An 11,287-nucleotide genomic window follows, 5' to 3' on the forward strand; every position below is an offset into this window, starting at 1 on the left:
TATATACATAAAGGAAGTAAAAACAACAACAAAATGACCAGCTTTTTTTCTGTCTTTGCTTCTCAAGTGCTCCTTGCTTCCCAAAATAGAATCTAAGGCTATTAAATATGAGGAAAACACAGGTTTGAAAAGCTGAAAAATATTAAACATTTGGCAGAATATCTTTTCTGTATATGTTTTCTCTGTGTGCACAGATTTGTTTGCATTACAAATCCTTGATCACAGACTTGGAGTAATATTTATTCCCTGTATAGAACTAAGCACAGAGAAAATGTTGGATTTCCCTAATATTTTTCAGAATTGTACCCTTGCTTTGTGATTCTCCTAAGAACTGGAGAGAGAAGGCAGGCTGTTTTTATTTCTTAGATTGTTCCTCTGACATTGCTGTTGTGTGAGACTTTTCTGTGGGTAAATAATAATAATAATAATGTATTTTCTGCTAACCATTTCAACACTCTAGGATTCCCAGACTATCTCACGAATCTGTGTGATCTTAAAGAAATGCTTTTGCTGTAATGCAAAGGGAAAGCTAAAATGAATTAAAAGCTGGCCTAAATTAAGACAGCTGGGGCGATCACTGGGTGTATAATACCAGAGTGTGGTAGACCTTGGTTGTTTTGAGAATGTGTCACAGCATCCTACATCAGAGTTGATATGTTGTCCTGGCTGATTTTGGTTGCTGTGGTCATGGGGAGGGGGAGCTCTTTAAACTTTGTTGACTACATGGATTGTGAAAAACTGTAAGGCATGCAAAAAGCATGTACTGACTTTAGAGCCAGAGGGCTCTCAGGCTACAATCTGGCAATGCCTCTTTGTGACCTGGAATAAAATAGGTAACATCTCAGAGCCTTAGTTTACCTTTCTGCAAAATGGGAGTAATGATGCCTGCCTAGAAGGGCTGTTGTGAGGACTGGTGCTGGTACCTGGCTGGCAGGTCTTGCTCAGTTGACCAGTTATGATCACAGTGTTCACCTGTTATCTTTGCATCTCTCCACTAGGTACCTTGGAATCACAAGGCCCCTCACATACCCTGTGAGGCAAAATGGGAAATGCATGGCGAAGATGATTCTCTCCGTCTGGCTTCTCTCTGCCTCCATCACTTTACCTCCGCTCTTTGGATGGGCTCAGAATGTAAATGACGATAAGGTGTGCTTGATCAGCCAGGACTTTGGCTACACGATTTACTCTACCGCAGTGGCATTTTATATCCCTATGTCCGTCATGCTTTTCATGTACTACCAGATTTACAAGGCTGCCAGGAAGAGTGCTGCCAAACACAAATTCCCTGGCTTCCCTCGAGTGGAGCCAGACAGCATCATCGCCCTGAATGGCATAGTGAAGCTCCAGAAGGAGGTGGAAGAGTGTGCAAACCTTTCGAGACTCCTCAAGCATGAAAGGAAAAACATCTCCATCTTTAAGCGGGAACAGAAAGCAGCCACCACCCTGGGGATCATCGTCGGGGCCTTTACCGTGTGCTGGCTGCCATTTTTCCTCCTCTCGACAGCCAGACCCTTCATCTGTGGCACTTCCTGCAGCTGCATCCCACTGTGGGTGGAGAGGACATTTCTGTGGCTAGGCTATGCAAACTCTCTCATTAACCCTTTTATATATGCCTTCTTCAACCGGGACCTGAGGACCACCTATCGCAGCCTGCTTCAGTGCCAGTACCGGAATATCAACCGGAAGCTCTCGGCTGCAGGCATGCATGAAGCCCTGAAGCTTGCTGAGAGGCCAGAGAGAGCTGAGTTTGTGCTGTAAGGTCATTTATCATTATTTTCCTTTTATCCCCCAAACCCTTTCATGCAGCTTTTTGAAGCACATCACAGAAAGTTTCCTGAACGAGTAGCTAGCTTATGTTTTACTAAACATACCAGATTTGAATTGACAACAGTATAGATTCCAGTCTTCCACCCAGTAAAATTCCAAAAGCCAAAAATAGGTACTTAGTTGGATTGGTAGATGAGACTAATTTTCTGAAGAATTGCAATTGATGTGATTGACAACAAAGAGGTGATATTTTCCATTCTTTCTCCATAAATGACATCCAAATTATGTCCTTACATCTAAATTTGTGTAACATTATTATTTTAGTTGTTGTTATTCTTCTGTCTAGTAAAACTTTTTTGATGACCTCAACCTTCACCGATAAAGTCTTCTTTTGAGGTAGGAGGCACAATGATCTTTCTAGTATGCAGTTACATTCACCTGGGCTGAAAGGAGGCAGCCCAGGAAAAAGAAGAGTGGTTAGTGTGGGTCTCAAGAACCGGACATGGTAGAGCGCCTCTGTAATCCTAGCCGCTTGGGAGGCCAAGGCGGGAGGATAGCTTGAGCCCAGGGGTTGGATTATGCAGTGAGCTATATAGGATCATGCCATTGCACTCCAACCTGGTTGACAGAGCAAGACCTGCCTCTAAAAAAGAAAAGGAAAAGAGCCACAGGACCGTTTAGGAAATGTTCCTGGCCATCTTGGCAGGAGAGAACCAAGAATTGGTCTAAGAAGTCTTAATGACTTTCAAGGAAGCAATTATCACAGGGTCTTGGGATCTGAAAAAGGCTCTGATGGTGATAGAGAAATGGAAATTTCAGAAGTGACCCACATGTTAAAAAATTGACATTGTAAAGAAGGAAAGAGATAGTATATTAGTTAGAGGTGTCAACATGTCAGATGAAGACTCTGTTTTAAATGTGAGGTAGAGGAGATTTCTTCACATTGAAAGTCAGGGGAAAAATAAACTTGGAATGAAAAATTGGAAGGTTCTGGTGAGACAGTGAGCAGATCAATGTTGGAGGCGTCCGTCTTCACAGCCTGGCGGGAAGGAGCAGACTAGAGAACCAGGGACCACTCTAGCAGAGAGGGACCTTCCCAGTCATCTTGTCCACCCCTGTCATTCAACAGAAGAGCTAACTGGGAGTTGAAAAGTGAGATGTCTCACACTTAGCTAGTGTCACAACTAAGTCTAGATCCCATATCATCTGAATCCCAGTGCTACTCATTTTTCTTATACTGGACTGCCTTTATCTTACAACTGAAAGTTGGAAGACTACAGTTATGCTAATTCTTAAGCTGAGTGTAGCTTCACAGGCATTCATGTTTACTTCTATATACTCTTTTGTATACATGAGATTGTTCACAATATAAAAAGTAGCATTAAAAAATAATGTAATTTTAAGTTCTAGAACATGTACTATGAGCACACCCGGAGATCTTACTATGCATGTAAGAGTTCATTGAATTTACTATTAGGATTTTCCCACCAGATTCTGAATTCCTTCAGAGAAGGAACTATGTCTTAATCAGATTTCTTTCTGCAGAATCTAGTACAGTGCTTGACACATAATAGATGATAAATAAAAGTAATAACTGCTAACCATTATTGAACACCTGCTACATGCTATGCTGCATGCTACCTGCAAAATAGGTGCTTCTGGCATCCCCACTTTTCAGAAGAACAACTTAAGGCTCAGGAGCATAAAGTAACTGACCTATGTTCACACAGTCCCTAAGTGGTAGCTGTGATATGAATCACTCCGATGCTTCTATTGAATGTTATGCAATAATACTTGTCAAGTGACTTCAGTATATAGGCAGTGAAGAGTCTCAGAATATTTTTGAGGTAGAGACTAGCCGTAAGCTCTCTAAGAAGACAATGAGAATGACTTGTTACACTAAGTAAATAAAGTTTGTTAGACTTACTGCACTATGCGTGGTATCCACTCCTAGACAGTCTTAGTAGTTTCTCAGATGAAGGAAATAAGGCAAGGATATTGATAGAGTTTTGGGGCTTGGGCTGGGTGATTTGAAGGTGGGGAACTGGTGAAGATTAGGCAGAGTTTATGACATAATAGCTTTAGACTGGTAAGTACAACTAGATGAGGGCTGTGAAGTAAGTGCTAATGAGCAAACCATTAGTTTTGATAAGTAGGCTATTTTTGTTGGCATATAGTCTTATCTTCTGAAAGTGACTATTTCCTAGAACAAATAGCTAGGTTATTTTGCCTGGCTCCAGCATTGTTTAGCACAGGAAAAGGAAAGCGTGTTGGTTCTAGTTCTCAGGAGTAACATGGGAATGTCTCTCTGGCAATAGTGAGGAGGGCAGACAAGGGAAAGATGGGTGGCAGGGGATCCAGTTAAGCAGCCAGTGTATAAACTAGGAAAGAACAGATAATGTCATGAGCAAGGAAACACTCTTATATTTGCATGCATCCTATAAAGTCAAAGAACTTGAGAATAATTTTATTGATTATTTTAGTTAATAATTCATAGATAATTCAGATAGATCATAAAATGGTAATCTTTAAAATGTAACACAAAAAGGTTTTCCAATTTAAAATAATAGCTTGTGTTTGCTGAGAATTCACTCTCAGGCACTTTGCTGAGCACTTCATGTGAATTTGATCAATTAATCCTCAAAAGTTTATGATAGGTTAGTTTTCTTCATTTCCATTCTGAAAATAACAAAACAAGGGCTTGGAGAAGTAAAATAATTTCCCCCACAGTCATACAGAGAGTGATAGAGCTGGATTTGAGCCCAGGACATCTGTGTTCAAAAGTGCTTTTAACTTCTATGCTACTGTGCCTTTTATAAAAATAAATCAGCTAACGTAAAGTCTAAAGATATTTGCCTTTGTATCTTTAGCTAGTCTGGAGGCTTGGGTGTTGTTTTCCTGTTACCTTAACACAGAGGTCAGCAAACTTCAACTGTGAAGGGCCAAGTGGTATATATTTTAAACTTTGCTAGCCATATGGTCCCTATTGAAACTACTCTTCTTACTGATGAGTAATTTGTCACTGACATAAGTAAACGGATAGGCCTGTGTACCAATAAAACTTTATTTACAAAAAGAGACTGCCAGTTGTATTTGGCCCACAGGCCATAGTCTGCTGTATCCTCTTTACATTTCTCTCAGTTTGAATTTATAATTACAGAATATCCACTTCATTAAGGATGATTAGCCTAAAAACATCCGTCAGCTTTAGGAAATTTCTAATGTGGCTGCCATGCATTGAGGAAAGTACAGAAAACGGATGATATCTTTCATGTCCTTGTGCATATATTTTTGTTGGATATACTTTACACAAACAGACATATGTTGTTATGGCCTGAATATCTGTGTCTCCTGCAAAATTCGTATTTTGAAACCAAATTCCCAGTGCAATAGTATGAAAATGTGGATTCTTTAGGAGGTAATTAGGTCATGAGGGCAGGGCCCTCCTAAATGGGATTATTGCACTTATAAAAGAGGCCTCAGGGAGCTTGTTCACATCTTCTACCATGTGAGGACGCAGTTAGAAGTTACCATCTATGAAGCAGACAGCGAGCCCTCACCAGACATGGGATCTGCTGGTGGCTTAATCTTGGATTTCTCAGCCTCTTGAACTCTAAGAAATAAATCTCTGTTGTTTATAAGCTACCAGTTTATGGTATTTTGTTATAGCAGCCTGGCTAGGCTAAGACATATGCACATGCAACCTTTCTGTAATAAGGGAAGGTGGAGACAGGAAAAGCTATAGGATTCAAAGGAAAGGAAAATGACCCAGAGCTTGTACTAACCCTGATCAGAGAAGACTTCCTGAAGGATATGAACTCAAGAATGTCTATTAAGTTGGTCAAAGCATTTATAGTGAAAGGAGAGCAGAAATGTTATTCTAGGTGAAGAGGACTTTTTTTGTAAAGGCACCAATGTGGGAGCTTATGCAAAGGACCACCTGGCTGAAACTAAGCATTTGGGTGCAGGAACTGTTGGAGATCAAAGCAGAAAAGTAGATTGAGATGAAATTGTAAAGAATCTTCTATGCCAGCTCCAATAATTTGGACTTTTAGTATTGACAAATGGTTCTTAATCAGGAGTAATTTTGCCTCCCATCCCAACTCTTTGGAGACATTTGGCATTTTCTGGAGGCATTTTTGGTTGTCACAAGTGGGGGTGGGATACTTCTGGCATCTACTGGGTAGAGGCCAGGGCTGCTGTTAAGGATTTTACGGTATACAGGCCAGCACCCCTGCCCCCCACCCCCCGCCCCAACAAAGAAGTACCCAGTCCTTATTGCTAAAGTTGTGACACTCTGGTGTAAATATAGTAAGCCATTAGTGAATCTGCAGGTAGGGGAATGGAGTCATCAAAATGGTCAAGACTGATGCGGTAGCACTGTGTGGGTAACCCAGAAGGTAAAAAATGGATGTTGTTTTTCCCAGAAAATTGGCTTGTTTTTCCCAGAAACATTTGAGTGTCTGCTATGTACAAGGTATGGAACCAGGCGTGGTAGGGTAGAAAGGTGAGTAAATGACAGTTGTAGTCTCTGGAAGCTTTTAATCTAGTATGCTGGGGTGGCTGTAGAGGTGGTGGTGGCTAGTAGGAGACTTGTAATCAGAACCCTTTGCTCCCCCTGCCTCTCTCTAGCTCTCACTCATCTTGTGGTCACCCTACAGACTCTGGGCTCCTCCAGACTCTGGGCTTTCTCCAGCTCTTTTCCTCCCATCTGGCTTCTGGGCTTCTAGTCTCTCTTACCTTCTCGCCCTGTTCTGCCTTCTTGGCGCTACGTATTCTCCTACATAACAGTTTCTTTCTTTCCTGTGTAAACCTGTGAGACTGTATTCTTACTACCAAATATTTACCGATTTTCCCCCATTTTCTTGATCAGCATAACCAGAACCTCAGGAGTTTAGCAGGCACTTGAAAATTTTCCCTGGAGTAATGAAGTGAATAGATGGGGGAAAAGCTGTGAATACTTTTGCACTGGTAATTTTAATTTACTGCTATCAATTTTAATCCTTTTCACAAGTATTCACAGATTGGTAATATAAAATCAAATATGATAATGAAATATAATCAAGGATTCTTTTTTCTTTTAAATTTGATTACTTATGGATTTGCTTTGAATTGCCATCTATTGCTTTTAAGTATCCTGTTTTCATGAATTTTGTTGATGTCATTTATGAATAACATTGAACAGCACTTTCTAAATACTTCCATAGAAATGAATGTCATGAAACTGTTTTAAAGTAGCTCTTCTTTTCCTGCTCCCCTTTTTCCTGGTGATTGTATTGTCATTGTCTTCAAAGGGCCTCTTATAATTCCCGTGGATTGCAGGGGTCCTAGTGGTGACTTGTAGCAGAGTAACCTTGGTTTTCTGCCATGAATTCTGCCAATACAGTGCTCCAGGGTTTGTCCTGAAGCATCCTGAAAGGTACTTTCTTTCTTTGTGGAAACCAGTGATTAAAAATAAAATAAAATAAAATAAAATAGATCCCAGAGAAAATTGGGCAGAAGCATCAAAGCCTCTGGAACCCTGGGTGTCTGTGATCGGATGCTGCCTTAAAGGCAGCAACAAACAAAAAGTTTGCTATTTCATGGACTTTTCTTCTCCGTAGATGATTTATTTTCATTAAATCATCATTTTATTTTTACTAAATCATCAATTAGTAATAATAGCTTATTTGCTTCATGCTTCGCAATTGCCTACATTTTAACTTTGCAATGTTTCTTTAAGGAAGGCAGGTGTTTTCCCTCCCTTGCTTTGTCTAATATTTATATATTTTTGTTCTATTAGTAGATAATAAATTCATATAGCACAATATAAAATCAAGCAGTACAGAGGAGTACAGAAGAAAAATAAGTCTTGAGGGGCATTCTTAGAAAGAAAATATCCATGGTAGAAATCAAGAACGGGGGATATTGGAGGTGGGTCTTGAAGAAAGAGTAGGATTTTAACAAGAAGACATAGTAAGGGTGGAGGTGGAGTAGTGGCTGCTCAAGGCAGAGGGGACAGCATGGACCGAGGGGCCCAGATGTTGATAGAGGTGGACAAGAAGTTTGGGGCATGTCTTCAGCAGTACTGGGAAGCTGGGTAGTCTATGATCAGCATGGAGGGCTAAGTGGGCAGGGATGAGGGAGGGAGATGAAGGCTTTTGAGCAGGAGTGAGACTAGGGATGCAGTATAAATGATGTATGGAAGGCTTCACAATAGGAGAAGGGATATGGGTTAGAATACTGATGCAAGAGTGAGGTCTCATGTCAGGAGGGCCTGCACAAGGAGGGTGCTGTTGAGACTAGGAAAGAGGCCACAGGTGTCTGTGTGGATACTACAATCTCCAGACCATCACAATTGGTTAGTAGGTGAGTAGCAAGGAAAGGGAGACTGGAGATAGTGCTGTGGCCTAGAGGAATTCAGAACATGAACTATGTGAGCAGAGCAGTGCTGAGCTGGAGAAAGTGTGGTCTCTCCTGTGCTGGGAAGAGACAGAGGCCCTGGGCTAGGAACGTGTCTGTGGAGCACAGATGGTTGCCAGTCCCCTCTTCAGATACCTAGGAGCCTATAGGGCTGGGTCTGGGCTGAAGTGCAGCACTTGTCCTCAGGTGTTATTGTGTGAGGCTGAGGGGAAAAGCCAGAAACCATGTCTCCAGCAAAATCCATCTATTGATCACCCATCTGAAGTGCTGGGCTGAGAGGGGGACCTCAAAGAAGGAAGAGCAGGACTGCAGGCAAAATAGCCAAATGGCAGGGTAGGGAGTGCTTTAGATGGGGTGGGTAGGCTGAGATTGGTTGCACAGACCCAGTCTCTGGGTCCTCATAGACCTAGCTCTTAAGCACATGATGTAGTGTGGTAAGTCGAGGCTGGTGGAGGTGCAGAGTTAGGGGAGTGGCTTTACACCAGGAGAAAGGGACTTTTCTCAGCCATTGGCTGACACTTCTTTATCACTAATACCACTTCTGTGCATCTAGGAATGAGGGAGAGAAGTGAAGTTTCTTGGTCCCTGCACACTTACCTTACAATAACCCACCTTCCTAGGTTTGAGGGAGAGAACACTTCTCGTTGGTAATCATTATTTAGTCATTATTCTTTTCAAGTAGGGCAAGTGCAATAGTATTTTGCAAGGATTTTTGAGAGCAAAGTCATTTTTGGCTATAGCTGTATTAAGAAGGTGAATTTCTAAATGGGTTATTTGGGGCTGATTTGCAAATATATTAAAGCCTTGGCAACTTGTGGGAGTTATGAAACTTACCAAAAGAGTCACAGCACTTCTTCTTTCCCTTTAAGGATACTCATAATCCATTAGAAGCCACAAATGATTCAAATTACTGACTGCTGTAAAAATTAAGTCCACCCACCACAAAATGAAAACTCACATTTACAGTTCTGCTAAATCATTTTCTTATTTCTCTCTTTTTTTTAGACAAAACGCTGACTACTGTAGAAAAAAAGGTCATGATTCATGATCGAAAGCAGAACAATGGAGATGAAATAAACAAGGCAAATTAGAGGTGGAAACAGAAGGAAGTCATTTGCTGAGACTGCAGAATGGAATGCGACTTCTCTCCTTTCTTGGGATGTCTAAAACGTGACAAACAGGGTGATCTGTTGTACACGCTACCTTACAAGGGAGATGGTGACTTCTCCTTTTTTCTGTGGATCAGTGCTGTTGTGTGTTCTCAGTTTAAGATAGCAGATCATCTCAGCAGTAAGCACACCGACAGAACTGAGTTCCACAAAGGAAGCAGTTTCTGGTGCTTTGCATATGTCCAAATCCATGCAAGTGGGAGAAAGTTCCAATGCACACTTCCCATGCTTCTGAGTCTAGGTGTTGTGGTGAATATGCAGGAATCACTCCTGAGACAGAATGTATTTTGTTGTATGACAGAAGGCTTTTCCAAGCAAACTGCAGTGAGTGTAGTGTTGAATATGTTGCATGTCTATGTTAGAAAACAGAATCCAGTCATCAGCTAATACAAATGATTTCCCAGAGCAGTGTTTGTTTCAAGCTTCTGTCAAATAGTTTGGCTTTTCTGCAGGGTCTCTGTGATTTCTCCACCAATGTACTTTCTTTGTTAACTCACTTATTATGGTATAACTCAGGAACAGGTCTCAGGATGGAGAGAAGCATATAACTTGAGCAAAGCTTTTTCTTGTGCTCTGAAGGGTCTTGAGAGGTGAGGGTGATGCCTTCTGTGAGGATTTTTATCGCAGTGAAGCTCAAGTGGTACCCAACTGCATTGTAATTAACATGATTATTGGCATGTTTTTGACTCTCATTTTCTACCAGGCTGCAGTGGGCCCACCCATGGGCTGGCCCGTAACTGTATGTTATGTGGAAGAAGTGTGGGAATGATGGGTTTTCCATGAAATGTTGTGATGCTTCTGGAGATGGGGCATAAACATGTTCATTCTTGTTGAGCTGCATTGTATTAAACCAAATTGTGTGAAGCAAGGTCACCTGGACCACTCTTGGGAAATGCTTCAGAACACCAGTCTGTTCCTTCTAGAGAATTTGTTTTTGTGTTCTCTGTATCCTAAATCGAATGTGTGCCTAAGCAATTCTGTCCTCTGATTTCCACCCCTACCCACCAAAAAATGGTAGACATGAAGGGCAGGTAAGGAAACAGAAAAGGTCTCTTTGCGGGTATATATTTTTTAAATGGCACTATGTAGCAATTAAGAGCTAAGGAGACAGAACGACAGCAGATGAGAATAGAAGAGTACCTGTACCTACGAGGGGAAAAATGAATGCAATTCTTTATTTGATAAGAGAGAACTGAAAGATAATATTATTTTCCTATAATAAAGCAAGCTGTCCTGTCACAGGATAAAGTGGAATTCCAACATGGATTATGGACTTCTTCTAATTCCCATTGACATTGCTTCTTACCAGACATGGGGAAGAGCTGCCTTTCCTGAAAGGGGAGGAGAGCACTGTCCTTTCAGACAAAGCTTGTATAAATTCCTGAACCGCAAATTTGCTAAAGTGACCGTATATATTATATTCATAATTTAAATGATTATTTATGGTCAGATACATATTGTTAAACTTGAAAATGTTTTATTACATTACATCAAATAAAGTTTATTTGTAGCTGAAATAAAGCAATGTAAGTAAAAATTTTTAATTAAAGGTCTTATGTCATACATGTTGCTGTCTGTAGAATGGCTGAAGGGCAAACACTTTACATGTTTGCTAAAATCCTAACAGGTAGCTAAGACAGCTCTGGATTCAATTATATTTCACTGTGAGGATTCATTCCCTTAGTGACTTTATTTTTATAAAACAATGCCTGTTCATTACTTGATCTGATTAATGAGCATTGTTTGGGCTTCTGGCACTTTCGGCATTGCTGGCATCGAGGGGACAAAGATGGGTATGGCACAGTCCTTGCTTTTAAGAGTTTGCCATCAGGTAGAAGGCAAACGTGTCTCGGTTTGTCACAATGTAGTATAGTAAGTGCTATAGCAGGTTTTAGGGAATGACTTTTTCTTTCCTGTAGTGTAAGACAGGGCACTATGGTTAGTTGGAT

The 11,287-nt window shown here is 40.9% G+C and overlaps 1 protein-coding gene across 2 annotated transcripts in view; it reads left to right on the plus strand.

The window, feature by feature from the left end:
* Positions 1 to 10,887, plus strand: part of HTR7 (5-hydroxytryptamine receptor 7) — a 113,383-nt gene extending 102,496 nt beyond the window's left edge. The window contains exons 2-3 of one of the 2 annotated variants that reach the window (XM_017896361.1): positions 999 to 1,759; positions 9,175 to 10,887. In XM_017896361.1, the coding sequence (XP_017751850.1) occupies positions 999 to 1,758 (760 nt within the window). In that variant the 3' untranslated portion in view covers position 1,759; positions 9,175 to 10,887. The remainder of the gene's footprint in view (positions 1 to 998; positions 1,760 to 9,174) is intronic. The other variant, XM_017896360.1, reaches the window with a different exon arrangement.
* The last annotated feature ends 400 nt before the right edge of the window (positions 10,888 to 11,287 follow it).

This window comes from Rhinopithecus bieti, unplaced genomic scaffold, assembly GCF_001698545.2.
Source record: "Rhinopithecus bieti isolate Rb0 unplaced genomic scaffold, ASM169854v2 scaffold_26871, whole genome shotgun sequence".
Lineage (NCBI taxonomy): Eukaryota > Metazoa > Chordata > Mammalia > Primates > Cercopithecidae > Rhinopithecus > Rhinopithecus bieti.